This window comes from Schistocerca cancellata, chromosome 5 (assembly GCF_023864275.1).
Source record: "Schistocerca cancellata isolate TAMUIC-IGC-003103 chromosome 5, iqSchCanc2.1, whole genome shotgun sequence".
Classification (NCBI taxonomy): domain Eukaryota; kingdom Metazoa; phylum Arthropoda; class Insecta; order Orthoptera; family Acrididae; genus Schistocerca; species Schistocerca cancellata.
The window spans coordinates 249,868,231-249,886,210 of NC_064630.1; the positions used below are offsets into that span (position 1 = coordinate 249,868,231).

The window sequence follows — 17,980 nt, forward strand, 5'->3', positions numbered from 1 at the left end:
ACCAGCACTGTTTTAGGAAACAGCGGTCATGCCAGACACAGCTGGCCCTCTTTGTGCATGGTATACAACAGGCTGTAGATACCGGCTCCCAGGTTGATGCCATATTTCTCGACTTTCGAAAGGCGTTCGCCTCAGTTCCGCACTGTCGCTTGCTCCAAAAAGTGCGCGCTTACGATCTATCCGATGACAAATGCGATTGGATAGAAAGTTTTCTAACAGGCAGAGAGCTGTACGTCGTCGTCAATGGGGAGACTTCAAGAGAAACAAGCATAACATCAGGTGTGCCCCAGGGCAGCCTAATAGGTCCTCTGCTTTTTACGATTTACATAAACGATCTGGTTGGTGGTATTGACAGCGGCGTTAGACTGTTTGCCGATGATGCTTTAGTCTACAAGAAAGTAGTATCACACGAAAGTTGTGAACAAATGAATGAGGATTTGCAGAAAATAAATGCGTGGTGTAATGACTGGCAGTTATCTATCAATATTTGTAAGTGTAACCTACTGCGTATAACAAAGCGAAAATCCCATTAATGTAAGAGTACAAAATAAATGCCCAGTCTTTGGAAGCAGTAAATCTGTCAAGTATCTGCTTGTGACTGTTCGAAATGATCTCAAATGGAACGATCAGATTACACAAGAAACGGGTAAGGTGAACTCTAGATTGCGGTTTATTGGTAGAATGCTGAAGCTATGCAGTCCTTCAAAAAACAAATTGCTTGCAATACTTTAGTTCGTCCAGTATTAGAGTACTGTTCGTCTGTTTGGGACCCTTACCAGTTGGATCTGATTCAAGCGATTGAGAAGGTCCAAAGAAGAGCGGTAAGATTCGTGACTTGTACATTTAGCCATCGCGAGAGCGTTACAAATCTCATAGAAAGTTTGAAGTGGGACACACTTGCAGATAGACGATGCGCTAAACAGAAGAGGCTGCTCACTGAATTCCAAAATCCGATCTTCGCCGAGGATGTAGAGCATATATTATTACCACGACCTTTCAAATCGTGCAATGATCACCATTCAATGGTAAGGGAAATTAGAGCTCATACTGAGGCGTTCAGAAAGTCGTTTTTCCCTCGCGCGATCTGCGAGTGGAACAGAGGGGTGGGGTGGGGTATGACTTTGGCGCGAATAATACCATCCACCACACTGCTTGGTGGCTAGCGAAGTATAGATGTAGATGTACATACATACAGGGTGTTTCAAAAATGACCGGTATATTTGAAACGGCAATAAAAACTAAACGAGCAGCGATAGAAATACACCGTTTGTTGCAATATGCTTGGGACAACAGTACATTTTCAGGCGGGCAAACTTTCGAAATTACAGTAGTTACAATTTTCAACAACAGATGGCGCTGCAAGTGATGTGAAAGATATAGAAGACAACGCAGTCTGTGGGTGCGCCATTCTGTACGTCGTCTTTCTGCTGTAAGCGTGTGCTGTTCACAACGTGCAAGTGTGCTGTAGACAACATGGTTTATTCCTTAGAACAGAGGATTTTTCTGGTGTTGGAATTCCACCGCCTAGAACACAGTGTTGTTGCAACAAGACGAAGTTTTCAACGGAGGTTTAATGTAACCAAAGGACCGAAAAGCGATACAATAAAGGATCTGTTTGAAAAATTTCAATGGACTGGGAACGTGACGGATGAACGTGCTGGAAAAGTAGGGCGACCGCGTACGGCAACCACAGAGGGCAACGCGCAGCTAGTGCAGCAGGTGATCCAACAGCGGCCTCGGGTTTCCGTTCGCCGTGTTGCAGCTGCGGTCCAAATGACGCCAACGTCCACGTATCGTCTCATGCACCAGAGTTTACACCTCTATCCATACAAAATTCAAACACGGCAACCCCTCAGCGCCGCTACCATTGCTGCACGAGAGACATTCGCTAACGATATAGTGCACAGGATTGATGACGGCGATATGCATGTGGGCAGCATTTGGTTTACTGACGAAGCTTATTTTTACCTGGACGGCTTCGTCAATAAACAGAACTGGCGCATATGGGGAACCGAAAAGCCCCATGTTGCAGTCCCATCGTCCCTGCATCCTCAAAAAGTACTGGTCTGGGCCGCCATTTCTTCCAAAGGAATCATTGGCCCATTTTTCAGATCCGAAACGATTACTTCATCACGCTATCTGGACATTCTTCGTGAATTTGTGGCGGTACAAACTGCCTTAGACGACACTGCGAACACCTCGTGGTTTATGCAAGATGGTGCCCGGCCACATCGCACGGCCGACGTCTTTAATTTCCTGAATGAATGTTTCGGTGATCGTGTGATTGCTTTGGGCTATCCGAAACATACAGGAGGCGGCGTGGATTGGCCTCCCTATTCGCCAGACATGAACCCCTGTGACTTCTTTCTGTGGGGACACTTGAAAGACCAGAAACAATTGAACAGCCGAAGCAGTACATCTCATCTGCATGTGAAGCCATTCCGCCAGACACGTTGTCAAAGGTTTCGGGTAATTTCATTCAGAGACTACGCCATATTATTGCTACGCATGGTGGATATGTGGAAAATATCGTACTATAGAGTTTCCCAGACCGCAGCGCCATCTGTTGTTGAAAATTGTAACTACTGTAATTTCGAAAGTTTGTCTGCCTGAAAATGTACTGTTGTCCCAAGCATATTGCAACAAACGGTGTATTTCTATCGCTGCTCGTTTAGTTTTTATTGCCGTTTCAAATATACCGGTCATTTTTGAAACACCCTGTACATACCTAGTCCTCACAGCGAATGCTGGAAGTGCCCTCCACCAGCATCGATGAACAACTGTGTTTCACTGTATGGAGCCAACAATCCTGGAAGGTGACACGGTGCATCACACTCCAACCTTTGCGTCAGGTCGTCGTGTTTCGCAGATGACAAGGGGATTTACATCAGCTCAGTATCTACTGTTTTGCGTGTCGATTTAATCTGACATTCGGAATCATATCTCATTTGTAATCGAGGTTATGGAGAGAAGGGCTGAATGTTGAGTAAGAAACCCCTGAAGCCATCGAGAGTAACACATTCTTATCTCGTTATCAGTTTCTTGCATTGCTTGCGTCATGTGCACTATTACGGTCTCAATGCCGATTTATCATAGCTCTAACACGTGTGTCATATGAAATGCCTGTCTCCTTGCTCAACCGACGCAACTATTTCCTTTGACAGTTATGGAAGCTCTTCGAAGATTATTGATAATCTGTAGACTCATTGATGGTCCTTGTTTACCACTGTCACTGTTTGGTACACCAGTTGTCTTCAACTTCCTTATCATCGAAAAAATTATTGTTGTTGGAACATCACGCACAGTGATTCTCTCCGGAATGCCCCACTGAGTGTCTCAATAAATTTTAAAATTCATTTCTACCAGTCGTCATGAGAGAAGTTTTACTTCAGATCTTGACGACGTTGCGTCCACTGCTCCACAGCTTTAGTCTACGTGACGTCGGAAGGCGAGAACAACTGACACAGCTTTGTGAAGGCGCCAAGTACAATTTTCTCAAAATGACTATTGCCTAACGAGAAGATAATTTAAACTGCTTGCTATAATTGTCAGCTTTTGCTATTTAGACTGTGTCTTAAATAAAAACGTGATAAACAGCAAAATTAACTTTAAACACCAACCAGAGTCACAATTGGATGACAACTGCTGCTACTTCACACAATATTTGCAAATTTGTATAAAGTGTGTGTGTGTGTGTGTGTGTGTGTGTGTGTGTAGTTAAGTGTACTCAGTCTGCAGAAAATGCCCAATAACATCGAAAACCACCCGTATCTCGACAGCTAATCGTCCCTATCATTCTAATGTATTTCCCAATTCGTGCCTCGAAAATGACGGGTTTACCTGTGGAAATGTCTGAGTTTTTGACGAATTTATACGGCTGCATTCTCGCGAGTTATTACAGCATACAACATGCTGGAAAATGCTTAACTTCTCCTTGGGCAATACACTAATGAGCCAAAACACTGCAGCCACCTGCTTAACAGCTTGTTTGTCCGTCTTTGGAACGAAACATCACTGATTCTGCGTATCAATGATCCAGCAGTTTGTTGGTAGGTTTGAGAAGTTATGTGGCATTAGATGTCTGCGCAAAGGTAATGTAATTCGCGTAAATAACGGGTCGCTGATTTACAAAATGGTTCAAATGGCTCTGAGAACTATGGCACTTCTGAGGTCATCAGTGCCCTAGAACTCAGAACTAACTAACCTAAGGACATCACACACACCCACGCCCGAGACAGGATTAGAACCTGCGATCGTAGCGGTCGCGCGGTTCCAGACTGTAGCACCTAGAACCGCTCGGCCACCCCGGCCGGCGACTGATTTACATCCTCGGTGATGGCGCCAGATAGCGACCCAGATGACTTCCTAGGATTCACATCAGGCGAATCTGGCCGCCGAGACATCAATGTGAGTGGTTCGCTGCTATCAGCGTGTCTTCGATTACTACCACAGGTCCCACGTAAACGCAGGAGAATGCCTATCTTAGTGTAATACTGCTCCCACCAACCTGCGTCCATGGCGGGCTGCAAGTTTCGAGCTGCCATTCACCTCTGGCGGCTTTTGTGGAGAGGAAAATCGACCTTGTGTAGCAAAAAATCTCGTTCACTCTAAGAGCTAACACATTTCTATTGATTGACGGTCTGATTCCGATGGTCCCGTGCCCACTCCAATCTTAACAGACGATGTCGTTGGGTCGAAGTGTGAACATGTACTGGTGGCCTGCTGCCGTGCTCCATGTTCAGCAATGTACGATGAACGATGTGTTCCGAAACACTTGTGTGCACTAGCATTGTGCCCTGTCGGCAGAGATGCCACAGATCACCATCTGCCCTACTTTACACAGCCCCATATTCTATGAAGAGTAGCGGACGTTCAATAATTTGGCGTCTATTGATAGTGTCAGTCTTACCTCTTTCCGTAGATGCTCACGACAGTAGCACGTGAACATTCGACCAGCTTCGCCATTTTCGACATACTCATTAACAGGCTCTGCGTAATAATAATCTGCTCTTTGTCAAAGTCACTTATCTCAATGGATTTACCTATTTGCAGCCCTTATCTTGGCTAAGGCGATCGCCCGTCCGTGTCTCCTCCGCTTACATGCTGCTGTCACCGCATCACATGCCCACACTGTCACCAGGCGGTGGGCAGTGGTCGTAATGTCTTGGCTGGTCGGTTTATGTTTAATATTATAGTCTGAGTACTTCATGGGATACAAATTCCTAATCAATGAAGGCTAGTAAGTTCTCGAATACTACGTGTGCGATTGAAATGTTGACAACCATTTCCTAAACCATGGGTCTTTAAACCTAAGACCTATTATTACTTTGTTCTAAAATTTAGATCGTTGTACCATCGTCACTGCTATCTGAGTGAGTCCGAACCACCTGAAGATGTTTACGATAATACGCTCAGGACCTATATCAATCTTCATCTCCCCCCCCCCTCCCCCTATCGAAGTCTTCTCTCTGTAGCTTCTTAGCATGCTGCACAGAATGTGCCCAATGTGCCCTATCTGGAAAGGGGGGGCGGGGGGAAATGGTGTCTGTTGCTTCATGCACAAGCGATTTAGTGTAGTTAGCCTGAATAATTATTTTCCTCACTCATGGCCTTACACCTTTGCCCAAATCAATTCCATGGGATTATACTGACAGTAACATGTGGGTGAACGCAAAACTGTGAGACAACATTCACGTGCAAAGGAGTAAAGTTTGTCCATATAAATAAACGAGCTGCAGGAGTTCGATAAGAGTCTGGTTCGTATTGTGCGAAATATTTTTATTTTTAAGGCAGGGCAAAATATCTGTTTTCTTAGTGGAATGAGATTTTTCTCTCTCTGCAGCGGAGCGTGCGCTGATATGAAACTTCTGGCAGATTAAAACTGTGTGCCCGACCGAGACTCGAACTCGGGACCTTTGCCTTTCACGGGCAAGTGCTCTACCATTTTCTTTCTTTTTTTTTTTTTGCATATTGTTCGTTATTGATCGTTGTGTTTGGTCGTTGCGGACGTCGCAAGACAGCCTGTTCAAGTTCGGTGGTTGATCGTTCCACTCAGTTTTTTATTACAGAGGCCAACCGGCTCTCTGACCGAACACGCTGAGCTACCGTGCCGGCTACCATCTGAGCTACCGAAGCACGACTCACGCCCGGTCCTCACAGCTTTACTTCTTCCAGTATCTCGTCTCCTACATTCCAAACTTTACAGAAGCTCTCCTGCGAACCTTGCAGAACTAGCACTCCGGAAAGAAAGGATACTGCGGAGACGTGGCTTAGCCACAGCCTGGGAGATGTTTCCAGAATGAGATTTTCACTCTGCAGCGGAGTGTGCGCTGCAAGTAAAGCTGTGAGGACCGGGCGTGAGTCGTGCTTCGGTAGCTCAGATGGTAGAGCACTTGCCCACGAAAGGCAAAAGTCCTGAGTTCGAGTCTCGGTCGGGCACACAGTTTTAATCCGCCAGGAAGTTTCATGTTTTCTTATTGTTTGTACGTGGCGTTATCTCTACAGCAGCTTAATGATAACTGATATGGTAATTACAATGACAGACTTCGAAGCGAGGTTTGGCAAGAATTGTTCAGTGAACCACTTCACGAAACAGACAGCGATCATTTCAGAAGAGTTTAAACCGCCAGTATCATCATACATTTTCCAGCGCGTTTTCTTAGAATGACTATTTCACCTATGTTTCATCACTGTTTAAATACGTTCTTCTCTTATATCGTGCATCTTTATGTGGGAGATTGTTCGTGCTGCGCCCATGTCCCTTTTTTCAACCAGAAACTCTTCTTAACATACACTATTTGAAACCAATATCTTAAAATTCTTTACCCTGACGAAGCGTGACCTTTGAAGCCATGCATAACTGTAACAAATTTTTTGATGTCGGGTATGTAGCATTCATACAGGCCGCTTTAAAACGTCATAGTCGAAACCATCCATTTGTATTACAGGTATCTTGCAACTTCTATGCTTTCCACGACACACAAAACAACTTTTCGTAAGGTTCCTAAAACTCTAACACTTCTGTTTACAGTTTCCTTTATAGTTTTCTTGCCAGCACCACACATTTCTGCAGTCCGTTGTTGTGTGTTCAGATGTCAACAGCAGAATTCTCGCTTTGAAATTCTGCGTTTGAAAAAGTTATAAATGCGGTTGATAATCCCCCTCGCTTACTTGTGAAGCACTTCACGTTTATTGCCGATACCTGAAATTTTGTAAGCGCATTAAAACAGTTGCGGATACGCATTTAAAACCAGATTGCTGCAAGGAGGAAAAAAAAAGCACTGATTGTTGAATAAATAATTCGGTTGTCGCGAAGTACGGCAGCACGTAGGAGAGAGTTTCTCGCTGTCCAGTTTTAACTCGCGACTAGCCGCTCGGAACAGAATAAATCTTATTGGCTGCAGTGGTTAATAGAGCGGGATGCGCAGAACGGTCGAAAATTGGGCCGCCTTCCTACGTGACGTGGACTTCCAATCAGCTTGCCAACAATGGGTGGTAGTTTTGATTCTCTCAGAGATGAGTAAAACAACTTTCCCGTCTCTACGAACTTTCGAATGGAAATTACGATCCATTTAAGCACTTCAGGTTTGTTAGGATCGCCCCGTATTACCTCGGATAAAGACACCTGACATTTTACAAAAAACTGATAAGAGTGTGGGTGGAATGAACACTACGTGATGCCTTTATGACGACGATGGTGCTATACTTCCCGCTGACAAGGGCACTGCAACGGTAGTTATGAAAGTGGTCGACTGTGGTACTAAGAACATGTACTTATTACATCAGCAAACATCTAAAAATCTGAACAAAGACCTTACCGATAAAGTCCTCGGAACTGTAACAATTTCGTAAAAACTCTTCATTCGATTTGAACACGCAGAAGTCTGTTCCGTTCAGCTGCACTACCACTGAGGCATATGCGCCGTCAAAAATTCACGAAGGAGAAGTTCCGCTTAAAGTGCCACTGGTGCGCCCACTTATGCGACTACAATGTTCTTGACAACGCTATTACGACCGCATTTGCGCTGATCAGACTCTTACATCAAGCATGCCACATTTTATTAGTAAACTCAACACCACGGCGATACAACAGGAGGAGATTTGTGGACTTAAATGTGGCTGGTGTGTCCTTGCTGAGTCCAATTGTAGCAAACTTTTGTGGAAAAATTCGAAGACGAGGCCTGCGAAATTCCACAGAATAAACGAACATAAAGTTATTCATTCGTGGGGCCATATTGTCCGTAGCTGCTTTACAGTTCCTGAGGGTATTTTCGTTCTGTCGTTGCAACCACAAGAAAATGCGTGTTTTTTTTTTTCACCAGACACGTTTCGTTTTATTGAAGGTAAGCATCATTAGTGGGCTGTAAGTAAAGATATGTATAATTTGATTTGTCTTTTCAAGATCGAAAAACTGTTCGTTAACAATGTTGTTTTTTACTTACGGTGATTTCCGCTTTTGACATGTCCGAAAGAACAGACACCACACAGTTACATAATTTTTTATAGACCCAGCTGAGCAACGAATCCACCTTCTTCAGCGCGGATACACAAACACGTCCGACCTCCTGCGGGAATGGAAGAGCGAATGTGGAGGAAATGGACAGTAGCTGGGGACAGGTGGCTTTCGATGGGAATGTGCATCAGCCGTGATGTGAGGCGAGTTAGTCCGTGCAGTTGGGATAACACTGTCCCAAAAGGTGCAGTGGTTACCGCACCTGCCGAGTAAGGGGAAGATTCCGGGTTCGAAACCCGGTCCAGTACACATTTTCACTCTCCGCCGGCGATTCCACGTAATCTCCCAATGCAGCTGAAATCAGTGATTCCTCCCCTTTCCTTTCGTACTTCAATTTACATATAATGTACAGGGCTATTACAAATGATTGAAGCGATTTCATAAATTCACTGTAGCTCCATTCATTGACATATGGTCACGACACACTACAGATACGTAGAAAAACTCAAAGTTTTGTTCAGCTGAAGCCGCACTTCAGGTTTCTGCTGCCAGAGCGCTCAAGAGCGCAGTGAGACAAAATGGCGACAGGAGCCGAGAAAGCGTATGTCGTGCTTGAAATGCACTCACATCAGTCAGTCATAACAGTGCAACGACACTTCAGGACGAAGTTCAACGAAGATCCACCAACTGCTAACTCCATTCGGCGATGGTATGCGCAGTTTAAAGCTTCTGGATGCCTCTGTAAGGGGAAATCAACGGGTCGGCCTGCAGTGAGCGAAGAAACGGTTGAACGCGTGCGGGCAAGTTTCACGCGTAGCCCACGGAAGTCGACGAATAAAGCAAGCAGGGAGCTAAACGTAACACAGCCGACGGTTTGGAAAATCTTACGGAAAAGGCTAAAGCAGAAGCCTTACCGTTTACAATTGCTACAAGCCCTGACACTCGATGACAAAGTCAAACGCTTTGAATTTTCGGCGCGGTTACAACAGCTCATGGAAGAGGATGCGTTCAGTGCGAAACTTGTTTTCAGTGATGAAGCAACATTTTTTCTTAATGGTGAAGTGAACAGACAATGTGCGAATCTGGGCGGTAGAGAATCCTCACGCATTCGTGCAGCAAATTCGCAATTCACCAAAAGTGCAATCTCACGGTTTAAAGTTTACGGCCCCTTTTTCTTCTGCGAAAAAAACGTTACAGGACACATGTATCTGGACATGCTGGAAAATTGGCTCATGCCACAACTGGAGACCGACAGCGCCGACTTCATCTTTCAACAGGATGGTGCTCCACCGCACTTCCATCATGATGTTCGGCATTTCTTAAACAGGAGATTGGAAAACCGATGGATCGGTCGTGGTGGAGATCATGATCAGCAATTCATGTCATGGCCTCCACGCTCTCGCGACTTAACCCCATGTGATTTCTTTCTGTGGGGTTATGTGAAAGATTCAGTGTTTAAACCTCCTCTACCAAGAAACGTGCCAGAACTGCGAGCTCGCATCAACGATGCTTTCGAACTCATTGATGGGGACATGCTGCGCTGAGTGTGGGAGGCACTTCATTATCGGCTTGATGTCTGCCGAATCACTAAAGGGGCACATATCGAACATTTGTGAATGCCTAAAAAAACTGAGTTTTTGTATGTGTGCAAAGCATTGTGAAAATATCTCAAATAATAAAGTTATTGTAGAGCTGTGAAATCGCTTCAATCATTTGTAATAACTCTGTATAACAGCTGCGAATTTTACGTGGTGTGTTTTTTCGGACATTTCCGAAAGAACAATCACTACACATTCATAGAAATCTACTACCTGGATAGCAAAATAACGAATGGCGGACGGTGCAAGGAGGACATCAAAAGCAGACTAGCACTGGCATAAAGGGCAATCATGGCGAATAGAAGTCTATTAGTATCTAAAAGAAGCCTTAATTTGATGAAGAAATTTCTGAGAATGTAAGTTTGGAGCGAAGCACTATATGGTAGTGAAGGATGGACTGTGGGGAAAACCGGAACGGAAGAGAACCGAAGCATTTGAGATGTGGTGCTACAGACGATTGTTGAAGATCAGGTGGACTGATAGGGTAAGGAATGAGGAGGTTCTGCGTAGAATCGGAGAGGAAAGCAATATGTAGAAAACACTAACAAGGAGAAGGGACAGGATAATAGGACATTTGTTACGACATCAGGGAATTACTTCCGTGGTATTAGAGGGAGCTGTAGAGGAAGAGAGAGGTTGGAATACATCCAACAGATACTTGAAGACGTAGGTTACAAGTGCTACTCTGAGATGAAGAGGTCCGCGCAGGATTCGTGATAGAGCACACCAAACCAGTCAGAACACTTCTGACCCAAAAAGAAAGTACAGGAATTATGTGTAAGGTTTAAACCTATTGTATTTCGTGCTTAGGAGAAGTTCGTTCCGAGTAACTGGATTAAGGACGGGAGAACCCAACATGAAGTTCAGCTTCCACCGAGAAAATTTTGGTCCCTCGAAGGCTGCTGTCCAATTACTCCTGAACCAGTCTGGTTTGGCACCAAAAGGAAAGCAAAGTCTCAAACTTCGCTTTTAAAAAAATCATTCACAACGACGGTCGTACTCTTTTACTCTCGTTTGTCAGTCGTATTCCTTTATGGAGGACTTACGAATATGCACCTCTGGTGCTGACAAGGAACAGATGGAAACAAAAGAGATTCCAAGTCCGATTGTAATCGCAGTTCGGTTTTACTGGTATTATTCTACGGCACTTGCACCTCAGCTTACATATATCGTGAATCGCTCACCGAACGCATAATCCCACCGATTCGAAAAAGTGCATGTGACTCCTGTGTATAAGAAGGGTAGAAGAACAGACCCCAAAAATTGCAAACCAGTATCCTTCAGAAGGCGTCGCTCGTGCTAAATTCAGTTCGTCCTTTTTCAACACGACATCGGACGAACCATATTTATAGATTTGCGGAAAGCGTTCGACGCGGCGGCCTATTGCATACTGTCAACGAAAGTCCGAGGGTAAGGAATTGGTTCCCAGATACGTGAGTCGGGTAGCAGACTTCGTTAATACGAGTACGTTGTCCCTGGACGGCGAGTGTTTATCAGAGAGCAGAGTGTGGTCACAAGTGCCAGAGGGTAATGCTATAGGACCGCTCGTGTCATCTATAAACAGAACTCATCTGACAAAGTGATGACACTGCAATATACGAGAAAGTGATGCCGTCATTGAGAGACTGTAATTTGATGACAATTTCTATTTGTTATGATGAATGGCAGCTTGCTCTAAGTGTAGAAAAATACACACCAAAAAATGTCCTGCATCATCTCGGTTACGAGAGTTCCGGAACCTGTGCAGAAAATTGGAATAGAGATCAACATACACATCATTTCAGCCCTTTTTATTGCTCATGAAAACAACACATTGCATGTTGTACCACCATAGAGCGAGACCTTCTGAGGTGGTGGTCCACATTGTTGTACACAGCCGTACCTCTAATACCCAGTAGCACATCCTCTTGCATTGATGCATGCCTGTATTCGTCGTGGCATACCAACCACAAGTTCATTAAGGCACTGGCGATTTGGCGTCGATCCCTCAGAGTGGTTGGTGGATCACGTCGTCCATAAACAGCCCTTTTCAACCTCCAGGAATGTTCGACAGGGTTCATGTCTGGAGAACATTCTGGCCACTCTAGTCGAGGTATGTCTTTATTCTGAAGGAAGTCATTCACAAGATGTGACGATCGGGGCGCGAATTATTGTCCTCGAAGACGGATGCCTCGCCAATATGCTGCCGATATGGTTGCACAATCTGTCGGAGGATGGCATTCACGTATCGTACAACCGTTACGGCTACTTCCATGAGCACAAGCGGCTTATATCGGCCCCACATAATGCCACCCCAAAACAGTAGGGAACCTCCACCTTACTGCACACACTGGACAGCGTGTCTAGGGCGTTCATCCTGACCGGGTTGCCTTGAAACACTTCTCCGAGGGTTGTCTGGTTGAAAGCATATCCGACACTCATCGGTGAAGATGCCAATCCTGAGCGGTCTATTCGGCATGTTGTTGGGCCCATTTCCACAGCGCTGCACGGTGTCGTGGCTGCAAAGACGGACCTCGCCATTGACATCGGAGTGAAGGAGCACATCATGCAGGCTATTGCGCACAGTTTGAGTCTTAACAAGACATCCTGTGGCTGCACGAAAAGCATTATTCGACATGGTGGCTTTGCTGTCAGGGTTCATTCGAGCTATAATCCGTAGGTAGCGGTCATCTACTGCAGTAGCAGACCTTGGGCGGCCTGAGCGGGGCATGTCATCGACAGTTCCTGTCTCTATCTCCTCCATGACCGAAGAACATCGTTGTGGTTCACTCCGAGACGTCTGGACACTTCCCATGTTGAGAGCCCTTCCTGGTACAAAGTAACAGAGGACGCGATGGAACCGCGGTATTGAACGTCTAGGCATGGTTGAACTACAGACAACACGAGCCGTGTTACCTCCTCCCTGGTGGAATAACGAACTGATCGGATGTCGAATCCCCTTCGTCTAATAGGCGCTGCACATGCATCTTAGTTTATAGCTTTGGGACGGTTTAGTGACAACTCTGAACAGTCAAAGGGACTGTGTCTGTGATACAATATCCACAGTCAACGTCTATCTTCAGGAGTTTTGGGAACCGGGGTGATGCAAAACTTTTTTGATGTATGTATAAATTAATGCGAATGAGTAGGAAAAACAATCTTAAAATTTGAAAACAACCGAATGATGTACTGCCTGTGACAGTCTTATCGAGAAAATATCTAGTTTGTAGCGTTGCAAGGCGTTATGAAATGGAACGAGTAACTAGGAACAGTAGTAGACAATACGAGTGGTGGACTTCGGTTTATTGGGAAGATTCTAGGAAATTTTGTCTACTCCAATCTTTGGAATGGTGACGGTATGACAGTGCGCAGACAATAGGCATCTTTTGGTACAACACTTACCACACTGTGTAGTAAGTTGGGCCCTTTCGTTTCTCTCATATTTCCATTTTCGAATGGAACAGGGAGGTGGATTATTTGTAGCAGTAGAAGATACACTCTACCACGCACTGTATTGTGGCTTGAGTAGTATGCATCCTCAATCAGTGACTAATTTCACATTTTCATTGTCATTCTATGATATAACTCATGGTTGACCACAGTCTCAACTGCGAATAAATTTCATGTACCTATCTCTGTACATAGAGAGAAACTGTTTGTGCCCATGACTGACTGGAAGATCCAGGTGGTCCCTTTCGAGTCCCATCCTGTTCCAGAAATTCATCTGGCATGGCTGGTACAGCGTGGCGAGTGCAGGAAGACTGTTGTGGCAGCAGGTTTTGGGATAAGCTTGCATGACGATTAGTGAGCAGTGATTTATTAAAATGAGTCATAGTTAAAAATAAACAGAACTTAGTATTTTATCACAATAATGATTCATTTTTATCCCAATGACGTTTTATCTATGGCACAATTGACTATTAGCAACTATAACCTGTATAGGCAGTTATCTCTGACAATGCTTTAACCTCAAAACATCCAAAATAAGTCACATACCTGCCTGTGGTTCTTACCTGTACTGTGCATCCACTTAACGTCACAGACCGAACCAAACGGGTCGATTCTGATTTCTCCATCTGGAAATTAAGAAAATTATAGGAATCTTATTATCGGGCAGTTACATTCATGTGGGTGCTAGCTAAATAACAAGCATCTGGGAGTAATGTATCATTTCGTCTATTACTTAGGCAGTGATTTTGTAAAACGCATGAACAACGGATGTTCAAACGATCCGAATTTTGGAAGAGTGCCAGTCGCTAGTTGAGTGAATTTGTTGCACAATAATGTCAAATGTTTTTTATTCCAGTCTTTGATGAAGTCCTTCAACGACGACCGTTTTTTAGTCAGTAATGACTTCAGCATGTTTTGTACAGTAACGCCAGTTGTAAAATGACTGGACGATGTGGCCTATTTTACACCATATTTTAGTTCTACGTGACGATGCTTTGCTGAGTATTTGTATGTTTTGACGATCCCTTAACGGCGTTATAACATCAGAACATGGTATAGAACTAATCTGAAAATGGTCATTACGGATTGAAACCGGTCATCGTCGAAGGACCTTTTTATTGTGATCAAAGACTGGAATAAAAATCATTCGCCGAATGGCGATGGCTAGAAACACAGTGACCAATAAGCAACTTAGCTAAAATGATCTTGCGGTGAGAGGGCCGAGAGGAGGTCGTCCAAAGCCGCTGACAGAGGCTTAATTCCCCTGAAGTGGTGATGCCAAAGAGACAGCACCTGCTGACGGACGGAAACACGGAGGTCAGAAGAAGAAATGGAAGTACTAGCGGGCCGAGGTACGAGGACTTTTAGCCTTGGCAGCAGCGTCAGCGGCCTCGTTTCCCGTCAGACCAACATGACGAGGAACACACGCAAACATCACAATGGCTCCATCAAGAATGAGCAAGTGACAGTTTTCACGGACACGTTGCACTATGGGATGGAAGGTGTGCAGCACACGGAGGCTCTGAAGGGCACTGAGATACTCTGAGCAGATGCCACAATTGAAAAGCCTTTGTCGCCGGATGTATTCCGTGGCATGATACAGGGCGAAGAGCTCTGCTGTAAATACTGAGCAGCGTTTCAATACCGAAAATGACGAAGGCACATGCGACACCACGGTCAGTCCGAGAGCCATCAGTGTACACAAAGGTACTATCACGAAGTTCTGTGCGAACGTCGTGAAACTTACAGCGATAGAGCGAGGCTGGAGTAGTGTGTTTAGGAAGCGAATGAAGGCCAAGATGTACACGGAGAGCCCTACAAAGCCAAGGTGGTAAAAGGTTCACCACCCATCGGGGAAGTGGCACGTAGCGTGAAGCTACGTTGCCGGAGCGAGAGCCAAACCCAAACTCCAGGAGACAACTGAAGAGGGACGCGCCCCATACTGGCGATCAGAGCATCATAGAAGAAGGAAGAAGCAGGCATGGCAGACATATGGTATACGCATCTGCTGAGGAGAAAGTCATGGCAGCATGGCAGTAGTAGTTCGGCATCCCCAGCATACAGACACTCAACCAGGCTAGTCTAGAAGACCCCAGTGGACAAACAGATGCCACAGTGGTGGATAGCATTGAGACAGCATAACATTGACAGCCGGGCAAGTGCATAAAATGTGCACCCATAGTCTACTTTCGTAAAAACAAGGGATCGGTAAAAATGGAGGGGGGGGGGCTCCGATCCGCTCCCCACGAAGTACCTCTGAGGAATCGCGGCCATGCGGACAGGTAAACACGTGGGAGGACGAAGAAAGTTTCCTATCGAACATGAGACCCAGTAGTTTGAAGTTTTAAGGAACGGAAGAGCACAAGGCTCAAGATGTAAAGATGGTGGCAGAAACCCATTGCGCTGCCAGAAATTAATAGAAACGGTTTTATCAGTGGAAAAGTGAAAGTCATTGTCGATGCGCCGGGAGTAAAGACGATCGAGACATCACTGAACACGCCGCTCAAGGAGACAAATCCGTGGAGAACGGCAATAGATAGCAAAATCCTCCGCCACAAAATCCTCCGCCACACGCCGTCAGGTGGCTTGCGGAGTATGGATGTAGATGTAGATAATCAACGAAAAGGGAGCCATACGTGCCCGGCGGGAGACAGGAGATTATACGTTTAAGGGTGATAGGAAAGAGGACGACGCTCAGGACGGAACCATTTTCATGGTTAAAGTTGTCCTAGAAGGCAGAACCCACACGTACATTAGAAACTCTGTCATTTAAAAATTCCTGAAGGATACAGGGCATGTGGCAACAGAAGCCCCATGTGTAGAGAGTACGAAGGAGCTAGTCATCCAGCAGGTGTTACAGGCTTCCTCCAAATCGAGGAACATGGCCACAGTCTGGTATTTCCGCAGAAAACCATGGGTTGACGAGACAGTCAAATGCAGATAGGCGCACCCGAAATCCACACTCTGCAGTGGTTAGTAAATTGCGAGACTCTAGTTCCATTAGCTTGTAAACACAGCAGGTGAGAGAAATGGGGCGATAATTAGAAGGAATGTGTTTGTCCTTGCTGGGCTTAGGTATGGGTATCACAGTGGCTTCACGCCAGCGTCTGGGAAACATACGCTCTGCACTGATGCGATTGTACATATGAAGGAGAAAGAGCTTGCCCTCAGGATTCAGCAACATCTGAATGTTAACGTCGTCCAGCCCTGGGGCGGAGGATCGGGACGAAGTGAGAGCATGATATAGCTCCCCCCATAGCAAAAGCGGAATTGAAGCACACGCAATTCTGAGAAGAGAAGGGTTCGCCCGATCCGCCTCCACTCGTTTCCGATGGAGGAAGATAGGGTGATTGTGGATGGAGCTCGAAATCTCCCCAAAATAGCGTCCCAAGGCTCTGGAGATGGGACTACATTACACTACGACATCTGCTACTGTCACGCCGGAAACTGAGTAATACACCTTGGCCCCAGAGAGCCGTCGGAGGTTGGCCCACACGACGGAAGAGGGAGAGGAAATGTTAAAAGAACTAGTAAAGGAAATCCAACTAGCTTCTCTGCTACACCGAAGAACGCGACGACACTGTGCACGCTACTGCTTATAAGAACGTAATCAGACATCGTAGGATGATGGTTGAAAACGCAGAGGGCACGTCTCCCTGCGCGAACTGCGTCGCGGCACGCCTCAGTCCACCAAGGGACCGGGACACAACGCGGTAAAGAGGATGCCGACGTTTGGTTTGTGGGGCGTTGAATTGCGCGGTTATCAGCGCCCGTACAAATTCCCAACCTTAGCTCAGTCCAATCTCGCCACATTCATGAATGATGATCAAATGATGAGGAAAACTCAAACACCCAGTCATCTCGAGAGAGATGAAAAATCGCTGACCCCGTCGGGAATCGAACCCGAGAACCCATGCTCGGGAAGCAAGAACGGGTCCGCGAGACCACGTACTGCGGACGTGGTAAAGAAGAAATGCGAAGAATGGAACGTTCTGCGGCGGTAACGTTAGTATGATATTCTACCTGGGGAAATGTTTGTCGAAAGTCGCCAGGGAGGATTAAAGCCTCCGGAAAGCCTTAGAAAGCTGCCATTTGGTGTGCAGTTAGGTGGGGTAGGAGTCAGCAATCGAATAGCACACTGGAAATAGTCGGTCGACTATGTGTCAGAGAGAACGGACCACTCCAGACGATGGGCATGCTGGGCAATGCAGAAGGCGAGGTCCAAATGGGAACAGATGTGCTTGGAATCTATAAGGAACATGGGTACTCACGTGTTAAGACAAATGAGGTCAAGATGATAGAGAAGGTCAGCCAAGAGGTCACCTCTCAGACAGGTTCTGGGTGAACTCCAAAGGGGATGGTGTGCATTAAAGTCACTGAGCAGCAGAAAGGGATGAGAGAGTTGTCCAATAAGCTGGCCGAGGTCTGCCCTGGAGGCATCGAATAACAAAGGGATGTAAACTGTACCAAGGGAAAAGATAAAGTGACGAAGGAAAATGTG

At 45.7% G+C, this 17,980-nt stretch overlaps 1 protein-coding gene across 1 annotated transcript in view; it reads right to left on the bottom strand.

Moving 5' to 3' along the window:
* LOC126188466 (synaptic vesicle membrane protein VAT-1 homolog) overlaps window positions 1-14,105 on the bottom strand; it is an 80,381-nt gene extending 66,276 nt beyond the window's left edge. Inside the window, exon 1 of the mRNA XM_049930069.1 lies at window positions 14,043-14,105. Coding sequence (XP_049786026.1) covers window positions 14,043-14,105 — 63 coding nt within the window. The remainder of the gene's footprint in view (window positions 1-14,042) is intronic.
* Window positions 14,106-17,980: the final 3,875 nt, after the last annotated feature.